Source organism: Vespula vulgaris, chromosome 7, assembly GCF_905475345.1.
Source record: "Vespula vulgaris chromosome 7, iyVesVulg1.1, whole genome shotgun sequence".
NCBI lineage: Eukaryota > Metazoa > Arthropoda > Insecta > Hymenoptera > Vespidae > Vespula > Vespula vulgaris.
The window spans coordinates 2,607,797-2,628,556 of record NC_066592.1 but is presented as its reverse complement, the minus strand read 5'-3'; the positions used below and the strand labels follow the sequence as shown (position 1 = coordinate 2,628,556).

Genomic DNA, 20,760 nt, shown 5'->3' with positions numbered 1-20,760 from the left:
ATAATGGTTAGATTTAACAATTAACCATCAACAAATCATCCTCTCATCGTCATTGTTATTTTTATTATTAATTATTTATTATTTATTATTTTTTATTATTATTATTATTATATTATTATTATTATTATTATTATTATTATTATTATTGTCGTTATCATTATTATAATTATTATTATTAATTCTTATTATCACGTTATCAACATCATTATGATTATTATTATTAATAAGAGCTCACGATCGAGATTATGCACTTTCGTAAGAATAGGAAATCCATCGTAGGTTGGATCTGACGGAATCGCTATCTATGTATGACAGGATCAGCATCAGGAGCCCGAAGATCCAGCCTCTGGAGGCTTTAGCTTACGGTAGAAAAGGAAGAATCAACGATGGTACCAACATCAACATCAATCGACGACACGATGCAACTCTTTCTACAAAGTACCAGTACCCCGCTGGTAACACTTGGTTCTTGAATTGAAAGATCGGAAAGAAGCAAGTTCTGACCTATGACGTGAACATGGGCAAGTGCAAGTTATATAAACTCAGCCAAAATTTCAACGTTAGTTCTTACGCAGAAAAAAGGCTTTAACGGCATTATATTTTCATTGTGTGTGAAAAATTATAATGATGATCGTATTGAAGTTATAATAATCGTTACACGCGATATTACTTTTCCTTACTTTACCTACTTAAATAAATCAAAAGCATACGTTTTAACGTTTATCGGTTTCAAGTATTACATATATTTGCATATTGTTAAGATTTAACATTGAAAATATGAAGTATCAAATTAGAGAGAAATACGATCATAAAGATGACTGAACAAAGGAAGAAAATAACGAGTGATAATATATTGAAGTCTTCCCTGCGCCTATATGGGAGAAATGTAAAAAAAGAGAGAGAGAGAGAGAGAGAGAGAGAGAGAAAGAAAATATGTTCTCACTAAGAAAACAGTGGTAACATAATGTGCGTGCCACATTAATTTGTGCCATATGTCAAATTTTGTTAAGATACGCTATATGAATCTGGCGAAAAAACTTAGTGCGCCCGCGCAGCTAAAGTCAAATATGATATGCTCGTGTGTTTACTAAGAATTTAAAATAAAATTATACACAGTCATACACAGGGTTCAATATGACGATTTTAATAATAAAAAGCCTAGATATGGAGAAGAAGAAAAGACTGGTAGAGAAACTCTCGACGCTATAGAAATAGACGATTAAAGAAAGATTTAGATTGAGAAAAGCGAAGCGCGATATCTTCGTTCATTATAGTTAGATAACTTTTAATTATAAAAAAAAAAATAATAATTCTGCAAAAAGCCGAGTAATATTATTCATATTCATGATTAGTTCGAATAATTAATTTAATTACTTCATTTAATTCTTTGGCGAGATTTGAAATTATAAATTCTTTCACTATTAATACATATATGTATATTAAAATTAAATCACGCACGAGAGGCAAGTTCATCTTATTTCTTATAATTGAAAGGTAGCATCTAACATAAAAAAAAAAAAACAAGCTATTTGAGCTGGTTTTAATAGGCATATACTCAATTTGGGAAAAAAATTTCCTTTTATCATCCAAATGATGAAAATAGAAAAGGTGGTAGACATTCCGCTGGAAATATACATTGTTCCGAAGTAGTATACATTGTAAAAAGTATATTTAAGAGTCAACTATGCTAATTATTAGCTATAACTATACTACATTATCTTCATTGATTTCCTCATTTTCATTGTCATAATTTCATCATTATTGTAATTACAGACAGTATCTTGAAGATGTTCGTGTAGATAGATATTTGAAGTATAGATTATAGTGAGACAAATATGATTCATCTTAACATTAATTAGCAAATTATTGTTTTGATGATTTCTTAGCAATAAAAAAAGAAAATGTTATCAATGTTAAATCTGCAGTACATGAATTAAGTATAATATATGACAAGCAAAATGTTTGTAAAATTGACCTTGAAGCATTAAATTTTTTAGTACAAATTACATTAACCATAGCATGATGAAATTACAGTTAAATTGCCCTTATATACCTATGTGTCTGCATAAGATTATTTTAGAAATTTTTTTATTAACAATGGTTAATATAACTATTATATAGTGTAGCTGTTATAAACAATCATGAGTAAACAAAAATTACACCAAAGAGAACTTGAACTCTCTTCGTGTACTGCTATAACCTGCCATTCTTCGAATTGTCTGAAAGTAAAGTAACTATACTATTACATCACTGAAATTCAGTGAAATACATTTTATGAATTAATGACTAATCAAACTAATAATTGCTATAATCATTGACCTATACAATAAGTAGAATATCCATTTCCCAAAATAAAATCTTACAAGGCTTAGCTGATCTTCTCTAATAAAATGTTCATTCTGTTTTGATGCAAAGTCTGCTAATGCTTTTGATGTACCTTACCTTAGATGCAAAAAGTTCATGTTATTAGAAAAAATGACTACATTTTATTGGAATAAATTTCTTTTGATTTATCCTTGCTTGCTCTCATATAGACTTTTAATTTTTTCATTGTTAATGTAGCATGGTCAGACATTGCATCAATGAGTGATAGCAGTAACACACATTAACATTTAAATATACTATAATACTACTAGTCTTTCAAATATCGAACTAACATTATATGTATATGATATACATGAAGAAAGCAAGAGAAAGCATGGATAAAAATTTCATTGAAAAAAATTCATTTTCTAACTCTTAAGATATTTGTCTTAACCAATAGACCAATGAAATGGGACTAACCAAAAATTCATTGTGGAAATAATTAATTAAAGATGCCTGGAGTAAATATGAGATCTATACATGACCACCATTCTGTCCAATTACTACTTTTTGAAAATTTTATGCCATATAGATATACAAATTACCCTCTATGGTATATAATTATCTTCCCATTTCAGCATCACATAACAAATTTCATAAGGAAGAAAATGCCAAGAATTTCTTTTATTACCAAAAAAAAAAAAAAGCATTGTGCACACCATTTTCTATGATCAAATCATAATAAATTGTGTCATGCATATGCGAAGACATATGCATACAATATGTTTTATTTGTAATTACAAATTTGGTATAACCCTTTACATTTATATAAATAATTTATGTCAAATGTATCGTGTCCATCCTTATTATAAAATTATATAAATATGTGAATATTACCATTACAATAATGAATTTTGTATACAACAGTGCACATAAATTTTACAATTCGAAAAATAGCATTATCTATGTCTCATTGTTCAAGTGTTCCGACTAATTGCTATCAAATAATAATCTTGTTTCCTGTAATTTTCTTGTCAAAGAATGATCATTTAGTTATATAAGATAGTTTAATCATATTGCTGGATCAAACTTTCAGCAAATGTTTTGTGAAGACTGTATACGATACTGAGTAAATGCATATAAGTTCTAAATTAACTATTTTATATCTGTCAGATTTTAATTTACTAAGTATAGTGACAATTGTTTATGGTTTTTTTTTTTTTTTTTTTTTTTTTAATAGAAATAGACTATGCAAACTAGACTTGGAATTATTTGGTGAGCAAACTTTTACATTATTCCATATAACAGTTGAAATTAATTGGACAAACATATTTTACTAATATAATCATTTCTAAAGAATTATAAAAATATTACTTTGGCACTCAATAAAAATCAGACGGTATTTTGAGACATCGTTAAAATCGTTACATACACATTGATAAATACAGTTTATAAATAAATCTCATAAACCAAATAAATTACTCTATACATAACTCAAATGATGCTCTGTGCATAGTTATTGGTGTTTTCATAATATTTATTGCTATAAAACTACTCATTGAAGGGGGACAAAATTTATATACGATTTGCAGTATTCGAAAAGTCAATTAACAAAAAACAATTTGTATGTAATGAGTTTGTTGGGCAACCAGAAAGTCACTATGTATTTTCTATAATGTTAATTGTAGATAGCTAATAAGTTAAATGCAATTAACGAATGCGTTCTTATATTATTATTCATAATTAAATTGTAATATCATTACAATAAACACAAGTCACAAGACTTACGTAAGAAGATACTGTGCAAGTGCATGTGAGATATAAAAAAAAAAGAAAAAGAAAAAGTAAATGAAAAGAAAAAAGAAATATAAATTTGGTTAGTTATCCTTTGCCATTTTACAGAAGAAAAAAAAAAATATTTATGATAACCCAATATGGTCTATTATTTATTATGGAATACTAGTGTGCAATATATTCTTTACAAAGTTCATCAAAAAATCAAAATACAATTATTTCAATTTGTAATGTTTTCATTTATACTTGTTATGATCCTATCGATTCAAATAGATATTTCTTTTTCTTAAAATAACATTAAAATCTAAAGAAAGTAAGAAAAATGTGTAAAATGTGTAAGATTAAAATTAGTTTATTATTGTTACCGTGTTGATATTATCTTACTTTGTCCGACACTTTCTCGTCAATACACTCGTCGATCACACCAAAATCACTCGGATAGAACTAAATGATATAGAAAACAGAAAAAAAAAGAAGTATAATATTTAACAAATATTTTCATACTACGCAGTCCTTTCTTACGCACCTATGCACACTACTGATGATTTGAAAATACCGCCTTGGTGGTTAACACAGCGATGCAGTAGTACCAACTGAAAAAAAAATCACAAAAACGTTTCGTTGTTGCGTCATATTATGTTCTCGTAGCTTGAGTCGCAAAACGGCTTTGCAAGAGCGGGGGCGGGGCGGGGAGGGGATTCACACACTCGCGCGTTACACACTAACGTCGTGTCGTGAAAGCACATCGTTGTGTCGAAAAACGTAGAGTGCAACGAGCGGGCAAAAAGTATCGCAGGAACGATTCGTAAGGCGCGATCGACTTTGGCGCGTGCAAGTGCTCGCGTATCGCGTGACCGTTGATCGGACGTATCAGTGCGCGCGCGGCACATCAAAATGGCGTGAACCGATCGTGTGCTTCTAGGTTATATTCGCTCGTGGCGGGCCACGATCGCGGATACAACAGAACGCTAAGACGAACGAGAAAACGAAGAAGAGGAAGAGGAAGAAAAGTAAGAGGTGAAGAAGAAAGAAGGAAAGGAAAGAAATAAAAATAATACAAGGAGAGAGAGAGAACGACAAGGTCGTGAGCGTTGTTGGTAAAAGTAAGGGCGACAACAACACAACGGCCCCAACGAAACTAAACAGAAGGAAAAGGATAAAAACGGCGACGGCAAGGACGCCGACGCCAACGACAACAACAGTGGCAACGGCTACGACGACGAGCGCGAAAGAAACAACAACAACAACGACGACGACGACGCCGTCGACGACGCCGACGACGCCGAGGAGGACGGCGACGGCGACGGCGACGTCAACGTCAACGTCAACAATAAAAAGAAGGAGAAGGAGAAGGACGACGACGACGACGACGAGGACGACTAAGAACAACACGACGGATACGGTGGCGGTGACGGTGGCGGTGGCAACGGCGATACTAACCAGAACGAGAAGGAGAACAACAACAAGAAGAACGAGAACTACAAGGGCCAAAATACGAGGGACTTTTTCCTCCTCTTCTTCTTCTTCTATCTCTTCTTCTTCTTTCGTACCTTATTACGACGACTCCACGTGCGTTCTTTTGCCAAGAGTTACATGAGTTATGAGGACGGAATGCCCGCAGGCGGTAACGGTCGTTTCCGCGGTTACCCTGCGCGGATGTCCGAGCGACAACAACTCGCGCTTCTTCTGCAAATGACTTCACAGGAAATGGTATCGGGTGAGTAATGTTTTCAATATCAGAAATATCAAAAATAAATAGAGACGTCTTGCCCTTTGTTCCTTATACATTCCTAACATATCTTACTGTATACGCTAAAGCAAGCTCGATCGCGTTCCATACGTCTCGTTCTTAACAGTCTCTACGAATAAATATTTGATTTTTTACACACGCAGAACGATTCTTCTTCTCTATATTTATGTACGTTCGTTCGCAAGAAATCGTTATATCCGCGTTCTGGATCGGCGCGTATAGGGTCAACCAATCTACGTGACCCATGTGACAGGTCGCAGAAAATTGGCGCGGAAGCGCGCCAAATGGCGCCGCGTGCGTGCGCACGCCCACGTATTCTCTCTCTCTCTCTCTCTCTCTCTCTCTCTCTCTCTCTCTCTCTCTCACTCACTCTCACCCTTTGCCATTGGAATTTCTGCGACCGGGATCCGTTCCAAAAACGTTTTTACATGCCTTCTCCTTCATCGCGCGACTTACAAAACGTTCACCAAAACTGCACTAACCTATTTTCTCAAATCTTTTAATATCGTCTATATTAATGTTTATCTCGATTAATACTCGGAGAAATCGATGATTTATCATCTCTTTTACTTGCATTTTTTTTTTAAGTAGAAATAACGCGGGAATGCTTCTCTTTTAAAATCGTCTCTCCCTAATAACCTTTTTTTAGTTAATATTTTTATACTACAGTGTATTACGATTAAATGAAATAAAAAGAAAAGGGAAAAAGAAATGAAAAGAAAAAAAAGTAAATATAATAAAATAAAGGACAAGCAATTGGAATGTTTCCCATTTTCAGGTGGAAATCGTTCGGAAAGTACAGGACCGAACAATACGAATACTTCGAGATCGTCGACGTTGCAACAACAGCGAGGTTCCAAAGGTCGATGGACCAATAAAAATGGAGAATCGTCTGTTCAATCGTCGATTGGCCGTAAGGAAGATTTTCGCGTGCGGCCAGTACTCGTGAATGGTTACGATCTTAATACGAAGGAAGCTGCTAGCGGTAAGTTACGATCGGATATTTATTGCATTCGAATTTTTGTGATATGAGAAAGAGATTGGACGTGTTTAAAGCGGATATAATAGCGTGTGTGTGTGTGTGTGTGTGTGTGTGTGTGTGTGTGTGTGTACACTCACACGCTATTATATTATACTATTATAATACTGTGTATATATATACACACTATACACACACACACACGCGCGCGCAACACACTTCTGTACAAGATATACGAACGAATAAGCGTACATATGTTATATATGTGTCTGCTGCTAGTATTATACTCGGTTATGGCGGTGCAGCGGTAGCAACGGTGGCCGCACACAACTCTCCGTGCAGATCAATACTCGAGGTAGGGCCCCCCACGACTCTTCCTTTTCAGCCTATCTCTCTATCCTATGTACATACGTACATATCTGTAACAGACGTATACATATGAACGCTGACGAATATATCAAAATCTTATCCATATATTTCAATGTTTTCCACTTTTCTACGAAGAAAAAAAAGTTGTCCTTTAAAAAAGAAAACATCAATAAATCGTTCTTAAATAAATGCAATATATATTTTTATAGTCCTCGTATCTTGTACGTTGTTGATTTTGCGATGAAGATGCATTTCCTGTCCTTTTTTTTTTTCTTTTTTTTTTCATGGACCTTGTCCTTTGGACTCTTTTTTTTTTTCAAGGATCATTCATGACTATAAAATATTTGTCTCACAATAAAATAATTATCAAGACGAGAAACAACGAGACTCTACAATATTCTCGTTAATACTTGTTCTCATTAATTTTTTCTTTTTCTTCTTCTTTTTCGAGAGAGAGAAGAAATTTCTATGATCAGCCTTGCATTTAAAATGAGGTTATGTTTTCGTCATTTTTTACCATCGTGTTTTCTATTTAATTAATTTCATTATTTTTATATATCACGTAGAAATAATTCGTCCTAGCAAAATCCTAGCGAAATGAATTACGCATGAATGCGTACGTTATGATTGACCCGCATAGTCAAACCAGGACAGATAATGGTATATATCGTAATAGAAAGCGTTACGTGTATACCGCTTCTTATAACGTAGACTATCATTCGATCCTTAGTCATCATGATATATCTCTACATATACGGGGTGAGCCAAAAGTTTCTACGTTTGCAATTTTATAATCTGAAAATAATGAGAAAAAGAAAAACAATCTAAAAAGTACTTGCAAAAAGAATAATTGATTTTTATAACCTAGGAACTTTTGAACCATCCTTTTTTCGAAGATTTATAATATTATTATGTGTAAAGTATGAAAATTATATGATTTATTGATTGATAGTAGATATTGGGAAAGAAAATGTAACGTTCTTTAACATCATATAAATATTATTTTCTAACAAGTGCAGCTTTTCTAATTTAAGTTCTTGAATATCCGTGAAGTTAGTCGAGAATTCACGTTTAAAGACGAACGTTTCATACTCATCTATATTGCATATACATATATGTACACGATACGTATGATATAGCCTGAAGCATCTCATTAGAAATATTCCAAAGGATTTTTTAATCATGTTTCCTTTTCATTTTTGATTCTAAATGATCTATTACATCGAATCTATGATTTTATACATCATACGTAATTTTTACTTTGCAAATGCGACATTCAATTATTACAGCATTATTCAGTTAAGGAATATTAATGTGACGTTAATATATTATGTGTAAGTATAGGGACAAGGTACACTAAGTCTCTTTTTACACGATGGGTGTGTACGGGCAAAAAATCTCGTATAAGAAAATTGTTTTATAAAAATGATATAAAATTTGTGTTATGAACTAGAATAGATTATACAAGTAGCAATTTAAAATATAGAAATGCATTCATTAAAAATATTTTATTTAATAAACAAAAATAAAATTAATCTGTTGAGAAAAAAAAAGATTTTAAAAAATTACGCACAATTTTCGTGGCATTTTCTGAGAGCTAATTAGTATACGTTTTTGCAACCGCGTGAAAGTAAATAAAATTATTAACAAAAAAAAAAATTCGTATAAAAATTGTGAATAATGTAAAAAGATTACTTTTATTTGATTAGTATTTTGATGAATTAATGGCAAGTATTTTGTAAAATAAATGGTCAAATATATATGAATATTTTTGTTTAATATTTATAATAAAAAATCGATATGTAATATAAATGCTTAATACAAATAAACAACTGTCGAAGTTGCGTCTAGGTTCATTAAAATATTGACCATTTATTCAACATACGAGATTAAAAATGTTTAAAAATAAATAGCAAGTACCGTGTAAAAGGAGACTCAGGTATATGCATTAACGAAATAAAACAAATTAATTTTTGAGGTTAGAAAGAATTTTTTATAAAATATTGTAGAATAAAAGATGGTATCGGGCGCCGCCCGCATTTTTTAAAGCGGATAAAACATTAGCGTTAACAACGTAAAATACGTATTTCTTTCCTTCCAACGATTGTAACAAATTCTACTTTTTTTTTCTTTTTTTTTTTATCAAATTCATATCATGTCGGCTCTCTTCGTTTCGATTTGTAAAAAAATACAAGAGCAATGCGGATTCAATTGTTCGATTCGATTCAATGATAGTAACAATGCACCGATAAAAGTTGAATACAAACTTTTCAGTACATATGTACATAAATATAGTATATGCAATATATATATGGCTAGTATAATTTCTACGAAGATGATCGATCATTGAAAACGGAAGTGCAGAATTATATTATTTTTTTTTTCTTTTTTTTTTTCATTTTCATCTTGACGAACGTATGGAAATACCGATATATTATTCGACAAAATGTTTTTTCTAGGTGATTTTAATAATAAATTACTCTTTTCTGAGACTTTTTAGGTTATTTTTTTTCTTGATTATAAAACAAGATTAACTTGTAACAAATAAAAAAATAAAAAGATTAGTCTGAGAAGTCTTGAAAAAGAGTAATTGATTTTTAACCTAAGAACTTTTGGTCCATTCTGTATTTTGTTCAAATGTTCGAAAAAAGAAGAAAAAGCGAACAAAAAATTTATTTCTATTACGTTATTTGTTGATTTATCGATCAAAATTATGTGTACATATCGAATAATTGTTTGGTTTTTCTATGAATCAGACAAGATCGGTGATAAAAACAAAGTAATCGAACGACCTCCTCTTACGTTGTTCTATCCTCTTTAAAGACCGGTACTGTGTGCTTGTTTTTCACGTATGTAAATATCCGTCTCGTCTTTTTCGTTCGCTATCAGCGAATTACTACGACTCTTTTAAAATCAGTTTCGTGCGACTACATACCGAATGTGTTCATTCTATTCTCGCGATTTATAATCATTTTCTTTTGCTTCGTGTAAAAAAAAGAAAATCGTACAGGTATGAAATTCTATTGAAACGCATTGAATTCTATGAAAAGTACTTTATATACTTCGCTCCAATGTAGCGTAAAAGGATTTTTTGGATATTTCTTCTGAATATTTTATCTAAAGTATTACATATACAAGCTAAGTTTATTATAATATCATCGCAATCGAATTTATTTCAATTGAATCTATCGGCTTAAAATCGAACATAACCTTGTCAATGTAAATATGGAGTTCTAAACTAGTCAATGTTATATGTATATATACAAATAGTATTATGTATTGTACGATATTAGAAAAGTGATTAATACGGAAATAAGAATATTTCGTCATTCGTATATCCATTATGGTCAAATTATTTCTTTTAATATCAATTGCTACAAGTTTGTTACAGTATAAAAATAAATTATTTACGGTATTCCATGTTTGTATATATTTGACTGATAAAATGAATTTAAAATGCATTTTAAAATGTAATTCGTTCTAAGAAATCCTTTAAGCGTCGAGTTGAGGGGCAGAGGTAGAGACACGTTCGGAACACAAATACGGAAATATCGAAGTGCGCAAACTCGTGGAATCAGCCTATTGCGATTGATACGCGATGGTGGGAGGTAGATTCGGGGAAGGGAAGATCAGAGACAGTCGGAGGGGAGAAAGGCGAGCCAATCATCGACAGGACGATACAACATGGCCACCAGTTTGCATAGGGCCGTGCTTGGGTAAACGTCGAGCACGTCGTGTGGGCAATTTTCGTCGATTAAACGACAGATGTCGCAACGTGCGCTTTAACTCGCCCCGGAGTTAACGACGACGACGACGACAATTGCGGCGTGACGGTTGTGTTTCTCTCGTGTTGCTCCTCCGTTCGCGAAACAAGGAGAAAACTCTTTCGTGATTCGTGTTGAAAGACGGTGGGAAAAGAAAAAAAAAAGAAAAGAAACGAATAACAGTCAAAAAGAGCGAAATACGAAAATTTGAGTAATAATCGAGAAAATGGGAAGAAAGTCGATACGTGGTATTAGACCGAAATTGATTCGAATTGTCGAAGACGCGCGAGAATGATGATCCATTTGGATGAAATCGAAAGGAATCGAAATATCATAAAGATTTCGCGCTTCTTCGACGAGATCTTCGCGCCGCTGGTGTGGCTCCTCGCTTCCAGAACATCGAAACAACGAAAGGGAAGAACGAGGAAGATACTATATTAGCGGAAACGAAGTGCGAACCTACCTACTCGAGTAGCCGGAAGTTTCTACCGTGATACGAGCTGAATTTTTCCTTCAAGGTTAATTGCATCCTCGCGAAACACATCGAATACGAATTTTATTCTCCTCTTGAATCGCTTTTGTCAAACTCCGTGTATCAGCGTGTTTCCTTTACGAAAACTTTCGAACGAATGAATGTCGTCGTCGTTATACACGTCGTACATTAAATCATGACCTTGCTTTTATTTCTTATCGAAAGAACATACAAAATTTTAACATAATATAAATTCTCTGAATTTCACAAGGAATACAAAAACAATTCTAACCTTATTTATCCCGTTCCAAAACAATACAAAAAGCTAATGATACTAAGTTGATTCTAATCAGCGTGTGTGTGTGTGTGTGTGTGTATTTATTTATTTATTTGTATGTTTTTACGCACGTAGGTTTATGTTTCACTTCATAAGATTTCGTAATAAATCGTCCTGTTTGTCCCTTTACAAGAAATTTCATTATCGTTTTCGCGTTGACAGACATTCCAGGTGCAAACTCGCCCAACGAGTCGTCGACGACGTGTACGGCAACGACGACGACAACAACGACGACGACGACGACAGCAACAGCAACAACGACAACTGCGACTACGACTACGACCACTACTGATAGTCCAAATCGTTCTCCCCAAATCGAGAACGCGGACGTAACGCCGGTTATAACGACGATCGTCTCGACGACAACAACAGCGACTACGACTACGACAACTAATACAACGGTAACGTCATCGAATGAGCAACAAGAACAACAACAATCTTCGTCGTCGCTTTATCAGCAACACTACAATCATCACTCACAATATCAACACCAACAGCAGCAACGCACGACCGGAAGTGCGTCAATCGCTGCACCGCACGTCGCCGAAGACAGTGGAGCCCCCTGTGAAATGCGGAGGACACCACCACAAAATAAAGGTAAATTGTGTGTGCATTTTTGTATGCACTTGTTGAAGGAAACATCTTTTTATTCATGTTTTTATCTTTCGGCTATCTTATACGATTGAATATTTCTCGGTGTTGGAGATATTAAAATGTTAATTTACAATAATGCCTTTAACAAAAGTGAACTCATACTTTTTTCTGTCAACAAAATTTACAAGACGAAGTTTATCTTTTGTCTCTTTCCAACGATAGATACGTCTTTAATAACCTTAATTCGTAATTACTTGTTGAGAAAATAATAGTTTAACAAACGTCCAATCAGGATATTCGTCTCGCGAAAATGGTGTATTTGGAAGTTAAACGAAGTCATTTATGAAAAGCCAGCAGTAATTCAACATCTAACGAATTATTTTCCTGGGTAATGCATGTTATACGTTTGGCTTATTAAATGATACAAAAGAAACGAATTAAAAACGATACAAGGTTTTACGTACGATCTTCGATAGAGATAGGTTAACCTGATCGAAATGAATTAATTTCAAATCGAAGTATGAAAAGTTTGGGGAAAATGAAAAGACTTCAAATAATTGTATGATATAGAATTAAAAGAAGAATAATAACTAAAATATACCGTGTTTTAATACATACATACATATGTACGTACGTACATCACTACGGACAATAAGTAAGGTTATAAAATTTATGCTATAACATTTTATCGATGTGTCAAAAATATAAGTTGTTTACAAGATATGTATTAGCGAATGAACGTTGCGTCGGTAAAGAATGTAGCACGTGGTTTGATAAAAAGTCAACATCGTCGTATCTTATTTGACAACTAGAAGAGGAGGAGTCTGAGCAAACTATAGCAGCAGCGAGGCTTTGGCTTAGTCATCCTCGACGAAACGGGCTAGCGGGGCATGTTGGTAAAGTGGACATTCGAGTGCGTAGCGAAAGAAGAGCGAGGAGAGGATTGGCGTGGTGAAGGGAGGGGAAACGGAAGGGAAAGGCAGGAGGGGAGGAACCGTGAGAGAATGCGCTCGAGGTGGTAAAGTGGGAGGGATAAACGGGATAAGGTCGAAAGCATGCTGTGACTGGCAAGTCATGTACATATGTATGCGTATGTATGCATATGTATGTATGATGTATGATGTCTGTGTACCTAGGCGACTCGGCACGGCACGGTACGGTGCGACGCGTTAACGTTAACATTCACGTTCACGCTGCTCGCGCTTATGCTCCTCGGGGCTTATGCACTTGCGCGTACATCGACACTCAGCGACGAGGGTGATCGCACCTCCGAGAGGGTGAGAGAGATTGTATTATCCGATCCGATCGTGTAAGTTCTCTCTCTCTTTTTCTCTCTCAATACATTGAGTCTTCTTACTTTTTAGCTCTTTTTTTATTTATCTTCTAATTTCTTTTCAAGTTTTTTTAACTTTTTTTTTTTTATATATAATTTTACTAATATCTAACCTCGATCGCAAAATAATGACGACGACGACGACGATGATGATGACGATGATTATGATGATTATGACGACGACGATGATGATGATGATAACGATGTTTTGTATTTTCCCGCCAATTCGTGTCGAAACCGATATAACCGTGAAGAACCGTTATCGTCGTCGCTTCGAAGATATCCGAGAAAGGAACGCGAGCACGAAGATGGTCGATCGTGCGTCACCCACGTGATGTCTCTTCTCTCTATAAGAGACGACGACTACAATCGCGAAATTCTTCGTCTTCTTCTTCCTCTTCTTCTCCACTGCAGTGTCGTTCGTGAACTCGTCGAGTAAATCAATCTTACGTAGTTGAGTTAGCTTATCAATATACTTAAGTAAGTCGATGATAATCTCATTTACTCGCGAGAATATTCTTAAAGCGAGAGATATGTGATTATTTCGGTACATCCGTTCCGACGGTCGGTTCGTTTACCACAACGTCGACTTTTTTTTTCTTTTCTTTTCTTTATCCTTTTTCGATCTTTGTTTTCAAAAGGAATAATACACCTAGCTTCTTTTGTGTCGTTTCTTTAAAGTCATATAAGAAAGAAAAATACAAGAGAGACAGACAAAGTGTTTAGTAGAGAGAGAGAGAGATAAAATAATGTGTGAGGATCGTCGTCGATTCATCGACGACGACGTTTTAAAGGACGGGTTGTTTATGGTAAAATGTGCTCGATCAATAAATACTAACACATTGAAGTCTCTTAGTTTCGTTGAATATCCAATTATACGCGAATGTCAAGATTATGAAAAAAGATTATGAAAAATATAACCTATTTATATCGATTTTGAAATGTGTATGAATATGTAAGAACGAGAGAATTCATTGACCAACGAGTCGCGCGCAATGTATTTTTGGATATTATATGTGAAACCGCCAAGTCTCTTCTTTCTGGCACGATTTCTCGTTCGGTTCAGGGAACGATGAGATCATAATAAAAAAATAAAAAGAAAGGAATAATAATAATAGTTTAACAATTATTATTATTATTATTATTATTATTATTATTATTATTATGAACAAAATTTATTTTCTCAACAAATTGTTTTTAAGGCTAACCTTAGTATACGATAACTACTCTAAGATTAAATAGATGTTTTAACGTTTATAAATGATCCTACAATTGAATGTGAATTCTGGTAAATTTATTGTAATGATGTATAATAAATACATTAAAGAAGGAGTAAAGTAATAAATACATTTCTGTTAGTACGGTCCATGTTAATACGGGATTGTAGGAAGGGTCATTGTTAAATCGATCGTAAATCCCTTTTCATGTTCTATCGTTTTGAAGGATGTTTATTTAAAGGATTAGGATCGTATAAAGAATGGTAGAAAAGGTCGTGTAGGTCGTAAAACTCTTCACGTTCTATTGATTCGAAGGACGTTTATTGTTCGTTATCTTTTAATTTTCCCAAGTTAAATAATAGAAACCTTTTTGTGTGTGTTTCACAGTCGATAGATCGGGAACCGGGCAGTCTGGAAGCTCGCCGAGGGTGACGCTCCGGCTCAACCAGGTACGAGGAGCAAGGGATGAGAAAAAAGGGGGTACATCAAACTCCCGTCAGGGTGCTATAAACGCACAGGTATAAATAAGACGGTTTGTAGTAAACCTATTTCATTCGTACGACGAAAGATTCACAGAGTAGAACTATTCGTAGGAGTAGATCTATTCGACTCTAAATCCAAACGTGTAGTGAATTTTCAGAATCTGTGTCTGTGTTAATTGAAAGTTTTGAGAGAAGTAATTTCATTTTCTATCTTGTGACTTAAAGATTCTTTTTATTTTTATTTGTTTACGTCGATATGGAATGTTCATTGATATCATTGGTTTAGGTATATAGATCATTGGCTTATATTATTTTCAGAGTCAGGGACAAATGGAATCGTCGTCGAAGATGCCATTAAGTGGTTCATCGGCTATCACAAACGTCTCTGGATCAAATGGATCCGGAAATGCATCATCTTCCGCAGACAACGGTGACGTTTACGAGTTTAAAAGCTCGAAAGAACCTACGCCCGTAAGAGGCACAAGTTCTTCGCCGAATCCTAATCCTGAAAAGGATAAGGAGAACGGCAAAGCGTTGTCCGGACAAATAGGTCAAAACAATGGTAATAATACAACGACGACAGGTGGATCGACAACGACTACTACCGATTCCACAGCTGCTTCTTCTACATCTGACGATCCCTCAACGATTTCCTCATCACCGTCGACGAAACGAGCTTTCGAGGGTGACAATGCCGATGATCAAGACGAAGAAAATCGGCGAAAGAAGCGTAAAGATACGGAAAATGTAAAAGACGGTGTTAAGAGTACACCAACTGGAAGACAAAGTACTGGCAGAAATGCCACAAATGCAGGAGAAAAAGTAAGAAGTTACGCTTATCGTCACCGCGATCCTTCTTTCGTTTTAATCGAAGGATTTAATTTTTTGTTTATACAAAATGGGTCAAAACTATCTAGATAACTTTATAAATCAATTACACTTTCTCGAGACTTTTTAGATTAATTTTTTATTCCAATTCTAAAGCCATAAAACTCTCGAAAAAGAGTAATTGATTTTTAATATCATTTTTATCAATCTGTATTATTTAAAGCGCGTCCATTAAGTTTTGGAAATACTTGTGATACAATTTTTGTCCTTGTTTTCTCTATAGTGTACGAAATCTGGAAAGCAAAATTCCAATACTGTGTCCGGAAAAAATAATCAAAACGCGGCGTCTAATGCTGCGGATAGAAAAAGTCCGAGTACAGCTTCGATGGCGAGTAGTCCTAAACCTTCGAATACACCTGTTGGTTCCACAACAAATACGAAAACTGCTGCAACGCCTGTATTGCCTGAATCCGACGGTGAAGACGATCGTTCTAAAAGTTCTGATTCGGGTTCGGCTCCTAAAGTTCCACCTTTGAAAATAGTTATACCACAGAGTACTACGTCCGAACAGGAACAGGGTAATAGAAACGGAAAGAATACATCCAATAGAAGTCATCAATTGCCTTACGTCGTTGCTAGCTCTAATAGTAACGATTCGACGGACAAAGATCAAAATCAATCCGCCAGCGGTACAACTAGTCCTACGGAAAATGGAAGTGGGACGAAAGTCGATGATAAAAAAGATTTTACTGGTACTCTACATTCTGAAGAAAGATCGACCCATCATCAAAGAGTTCTTAGAAGTTCGCATAGGTAAATACATTCTATGAATATAAAAATTAGTTGCCATTCATGAAAATTCTTACTCAAGGAAGATAGAAACTTTATCTATACATACGAATGCTTATTTTCCATATAATACTTTGGATATTCTTTTTATACTATTTTATATATCGTTATTATTATTTTCATAGAACTGGTAATGGTAACAATGGTTCAACAGCATCGAAAGAAGTATCAGGATCTAGTGCTGGTAATGGCAACTACTCCAATTCTTCTCCTTTACCTGTAGCTACGACTGATCGATCTAACAATTCTTCGCCGCAACAAAGACATCATTCTCCGCCGCCCGAAAATACTAATTCGGAATCTAATAAACCTGCTTCTGCCGAATCATCGAATACTGGGACTATAACAAAAACGAATACAGCTACAGAAAAATCGGAAAAGAATACCGAATCTACAGGAAAAAATCAGAAAGATACAGGAGTAGAAAATTCTGAAAATAATACTACTGCAGCTTCATCTGCCGCTTCTAGTACCACTACTTCTTCTGCTCCTGTCGAACTACATCCTAGAAAAAGAAAGATGAAGCCTAATAAAGAAGCTCAACAAGCTGCAGCGACAGCTGCAGCTAATGAAGCAGCGGAAGCAAATAATACAGGACCAGAAGTTCATCCGCATGATCAACCTATTACTAATTGTTACCAATTATTCTTAAATATTAGAAAACAGGTAAGATGAAAAACAATAATTGATATGTTATAACGATTATGACGAATAATGCCACACATCGTTCATTATTGTTGCACGAGAATAATCTTAGGATTTTTTTTTTTATTCCGAGTTTTATTCGTTGTTAATTAACAACTAACAAATTTTGCAGATTGAACGAAGAAGAAAAGGCCTATTTCCAGTTCAACCAAAACCTCCTCAAGGTTTTAAAGATTATTTGATGAATCGTTGTACATATGTATTAGCTGGAAATGCAAACAACGAACCGAATGTTAATCCACCAGTTAGTTTGCAAAGTCTTATGAAAGATTTGTATATAGAACAAGAAAAAGAGAGATATCGACTTAGGATGCAACACGTTGTAGAGAAAGAAAAATTAGTATTATCTGTGGAACAGGAAATTCTTAGAGTTCATGGCAGAGCAGCCAGAGCTCTTGCCAATCAATCACTTCCTTTTTCAGTTTGCACTATTCTTAAAGATGAAGAAGTTTATAATGTTATTACTCCAGAGCAAGAAGAAAAAGATAGAAATGCACGAAGCAGGTATAATGGGAGATTGTTTTTAAGCTGGCTGCAAGATGTTGATGATAAATGGGAAAAGATAAAGGTAATTTGAGAAATAACTTATTTGTTACCTGAATTTTTTTACACGGACACATTGAAATGTATATATGGTCTTTATTAATTCAGGTTAAAATAAAATATTGTGTTAAAACCGACTGATTGTTATTTTACTTTGTATTATCAGTTTAAAAAAGCACAATACATGTGTCAATGCGAATATTATTCATTTGTATATTATACTTCATTTTTTTTCTTGTAGGAAGCAATGTTATTACGACATCATAATGAAGCCGAATCCTTACATGCCGTTCAAAAAATGGACTGGGAATGGAAATTAAAAGAAGTTGGACTTTGTGAATTTAAAGCAACACCTCAAATAGAAGATGTTCATGTACCAATGGTACATGTTTCAGATGACTTTGACTTACTACCTGCTTAGTATACAGTGACTGAACAATCATATTGTACGTTTCTATCATGTACCTTTAAATTAACTTTAAGAATGGTCGTTATTTAATCTGTGATCTCTTCATTAATATATCCGCTCTTTTGCACACTTATTTTTCATATATAGGTTCAGTGTATGACAAATGCATCCGAGGCTGTAGTTAGAATTGGTATTAAATAGTTAGAATGAATATTTGTACTCTTTCAACTGGTTTTCTAAAACCATTACAAGATTTTAATTAATCTCTTGTTTAATTAATCGTATGCTTTTAAGTGAATTATTCGAAATATGCAAAAGCTTGATTGCATAAAGAGGCAAAACTTTCAATAACTTTGTACAAAGTTTATCATTCTATAAATCTCAAGTGAAGACTCATTAAAAATGATCATTAGTAATTATGATCAAAATTTCAATAATGTTTCTTATATTGGAAACAAAAGATATTTAATTTTCGCGTATTGGTTTGTACATATTTTGTAACTAGTTATATGTATCATAAATAAATTAATAATGTATAGTTTCTTTTCAAAGTAAGAAAAAATGTGTATAATAAATATGAATGCTTTGAGATATTAAATTATAATGTTTATATTTTATTTTGTCTTTTCAGAGAAATCTTTTTTGATAGTTACATTATCTAAATTAGGATTACTCAACTTGTAATCTATTGGTTTATCAAATCCCATTATTTTTTGATAATGACTGTAATCATTAAAATAATTTTCATCAAATAGTAATGGTTTGCCTTTAATAAAGCATGTTGTAATCATAGCATTAATCTTTGGTAGTGCGACATCAGCTGGTGTAAATTCAATCTGCAAAATATAAATTTTATCTATAACTTTTTTACAAACTAAAAACCTTTAAATTTATACAAAGAATTATAGAAAATATATTACATACTTTATTTTCACGAAGAAATAAGCTGTAGGTTGTAGCAAGGTATTTGTCTTTTTCAGAATCATAATAAATATATGTCACATATCTCCTTGTTATTATATGTAATAACAAAGTTATAAATATTGAAAACATTGTAAATACAATAGATCCTACAATACCTATTATACTGTCCAATGTACTACAATTTGTAATAAAAAAAGGTTGTATTGCAATTGTACAAGCCGTTGTTCCTAAAGAAAATATCTTCAAATTACGAACTTTACTCTTCAGAATCCCATGATAGATTTCTGAAACCTTTTCTTGAGAATATTTGTGATCATTGTGTACAGCTCTCTGAAAAAGTATAATACATAATTTGTCTCAAATTTAATATTATGAGATAAATATCAAACTCCTTAAGATAAAAACTATTTAAATAAATATAAGGTCGTACTACTTATCCTTTATGTACAAAATTATAGAAAAAGTTAGAAGAAAAATTTGAATACAATACTTCTAAATTCTCATTCTAACCTTAACATAATTCTTATTGTAGTTCACGCAGGGATAACTGTATCTCAAGTTCTTAGTATCTCCAAAATAAATATGACATTTTTGTCGTAAATTAGCTCGTAATATCAAGGACATTCTTAAAATAGTTTATATTATAAACCGATTTTTATTTTATAACAAAAAAAAAGCTCAGACACTTAACATTCAAATATATTATGCACCACTTATTTTTAATAATAACAATAAAAATATCTATTTATTTTCTTTGAATAATTGTACGTGCAAATAGTTGAACATTTTATAAAAGAAAATTTTAATTTATTTGTCTTTTTTTATATTACACAGCGGCACTATTCACATATGTATTTCATGTATTCGATCGGTTTGCCATCTGGTGGCAACAAGGAAAAATTGAATCACAAATTTTATTATATCTTACATACTCGTATATATGTGTGAACTAAATATACGTATATTATATATTAATAATATTAATAAAATTTTTTATATTTGCATCATTTACGAATATTAAATTCATAAGAATATATAACAAATTATATAAGATCATTTTTATGTAACATTGAGGAATATAAGGGGAACGAATTATTTTTATGTAAT

General features: G+C 33.2%; 3 protein-coding genes and 1 long non-coding RNA gene across 11 annotated transcripts in view; 2 read left to right on the top strand and 2 right to left on the bottom strand.

Moving 5' to 3' along the window:
• LOC127065148 (uncharacterized) overlaps window positions 1-4,099 on the top strand; it is a 42,016-nt gene extending 37,917 nt beyond the window's left edge. For 3 of the 4 annotated variants that reach the window (XM_050997096.1, XM_050997097.1, XM_050997098.1), the window contains one exon: window positions 316-4,099. In XM_050997096.1, coding sequence (XP_050853053.1) covers window positions 316-359 — 44 coding nt within the window. In that variant the 3' untranslated portion in view covers window positions 360-4,099. Of the gene's footprint in view, window positions 1-279 lie in introns of all 4 variants that reach the window. The other variant, XM_050997095.1, reaches the window with a different exon arrangement.
• Window positions 3,515-11,934, bottom strand: LOC127065187 (uncharacterized). 4 transcript variants are annotated; one of them, XR_007781960.1, is made up of 4 exons: window positions 11,424-11,934; window positions 6,225-7,246; window positions 4,625-4,691; window positions 3,515-4,542 (listed from the first exon to the last, which is right to left on the bottom strand). It is a non-coding gene; the product is annotated as an uncharacterized LOC127065187 (long non-coding RNA). The 4 variants fall into 4 exon arrangements; XR_007781962.1 differs by having other exon boundaries at window positions 7,080-7,246; XR_007781963.1 differs by lacking the exon at window positions 6,225-7,246.
• LOC127065151 (ankyrin repeat domain-containing protein 12) lies at window positions 5,673-18,940 on the top strand. 2 transcript variants are annotated; one of them, XM_050997131.1, is made up of 10 exons: window positions 5,673-5,815; window positions 6,627-6,833; window positions 11,932-12,366; window positions 15,301-15,431; window positions 15,714-16,217; window positions 16,507-17,036; window positions 17,198-17,738; window positions 17,890-18,345; window positions 18,562-18,766; window positions 18,877-18,940. In XM_050997131.1, the coding sequence occupies exons 1-9, from the start codon at window positions 5,692-5,694 to the stop codon at window positions 18,739-18,741; spliced, it is 3,108 nt and encodes a 1,035-aa protein (XP_050853088.1). In that variant the 5' UTR covers window positions 5,673-5,691; the 3' UTR covers window positions 18,742-18,766; window positions 18,877-18,940. The 2 variants fall into 2 exon arrangements, with proteins under 2 accessions (XP_050853088.1, XP_050853087.1); XM_050997130.1 differs by having other exon boundaries at window positions 18,562-18,940.
• Window positions 18,941-19,320: 380 nt separating this feature from the next.
• On the bottom strand, window positions 19,321-20,554 carry LOC127065182 (transmembrane protein 70 homolog, mitochondrial). Its single transcript, XM_050997193.1, has 3 exons — window positions 20,164-20,554; window positions 19,654-19,983; window positions 19,321-19,565 (listed from the first exon to the last, which is right to left on the bottom strand). The coding sequence occupies exons 1-3, from the start codon at window positions 20,275-20,277 to the stop codon at window positions 19,344-19,346; spliced, it is 666 nt and encodes a 221-aa protein (XP_050853150.1). The 5' UTR covers window positions 20,278-20,554; the 3' UTR covers window positions 19,321-19,343.
• Window positions 20,555-20,760: the final 206 nt, after the last annotated feature.

What these genes read in the sequence shown, in the direction of transcription:
- LOC127065151 (XM_050997131.1), top strand. Translation starts at nt 5,692, where the DNA reads ATGAGTTATGAGGACGGAATGCCCGCAGGCGGTAACGGTCGTTTCCGC. An exon ending in AGGGTGCTATAAACGCACAG is followed by an intron (nt 15,432 to 15,713) that starts GTATAAATAAGA and finishes TATTATTTTCAG; the next exon opens with AGTCAGGGACAAATGGAATC. An exon ending in CCACAAATGCAGGAGAAAAA is followed by an intron (nt 16,218 to 16,506) that starts GTAAGAAGTTAC and finishes TTTTCTCTATAG; the next exon opens with TGTACGAAATCTGGAAAGCA.
- LOC127065182 (XM_050997193.1), bottom strand. Translation starts at nt 20,277, where the DNA reads ATGTCCTTGATATTACGAGCTAATTTACGACAAAAATGTCATATTTAT. An exon ending in ACAATAAGAATTATGTTAAG is followed by an intron (nt 19,984 to 20,163) that starts GTTAGAATGAGA and finishes ATACTTTTTCAG; the next exon opens with AGAGCTGTACACAATGATCA. An exon ending in TATTTCTTCGTGAAAATAAA is followed by an intron (nt 19,566 to 19,653) that starts GTATGTAATATA and finishes TATATTTTGCAG; the next exon opens with ATTGAATTTACACCAGCTGA.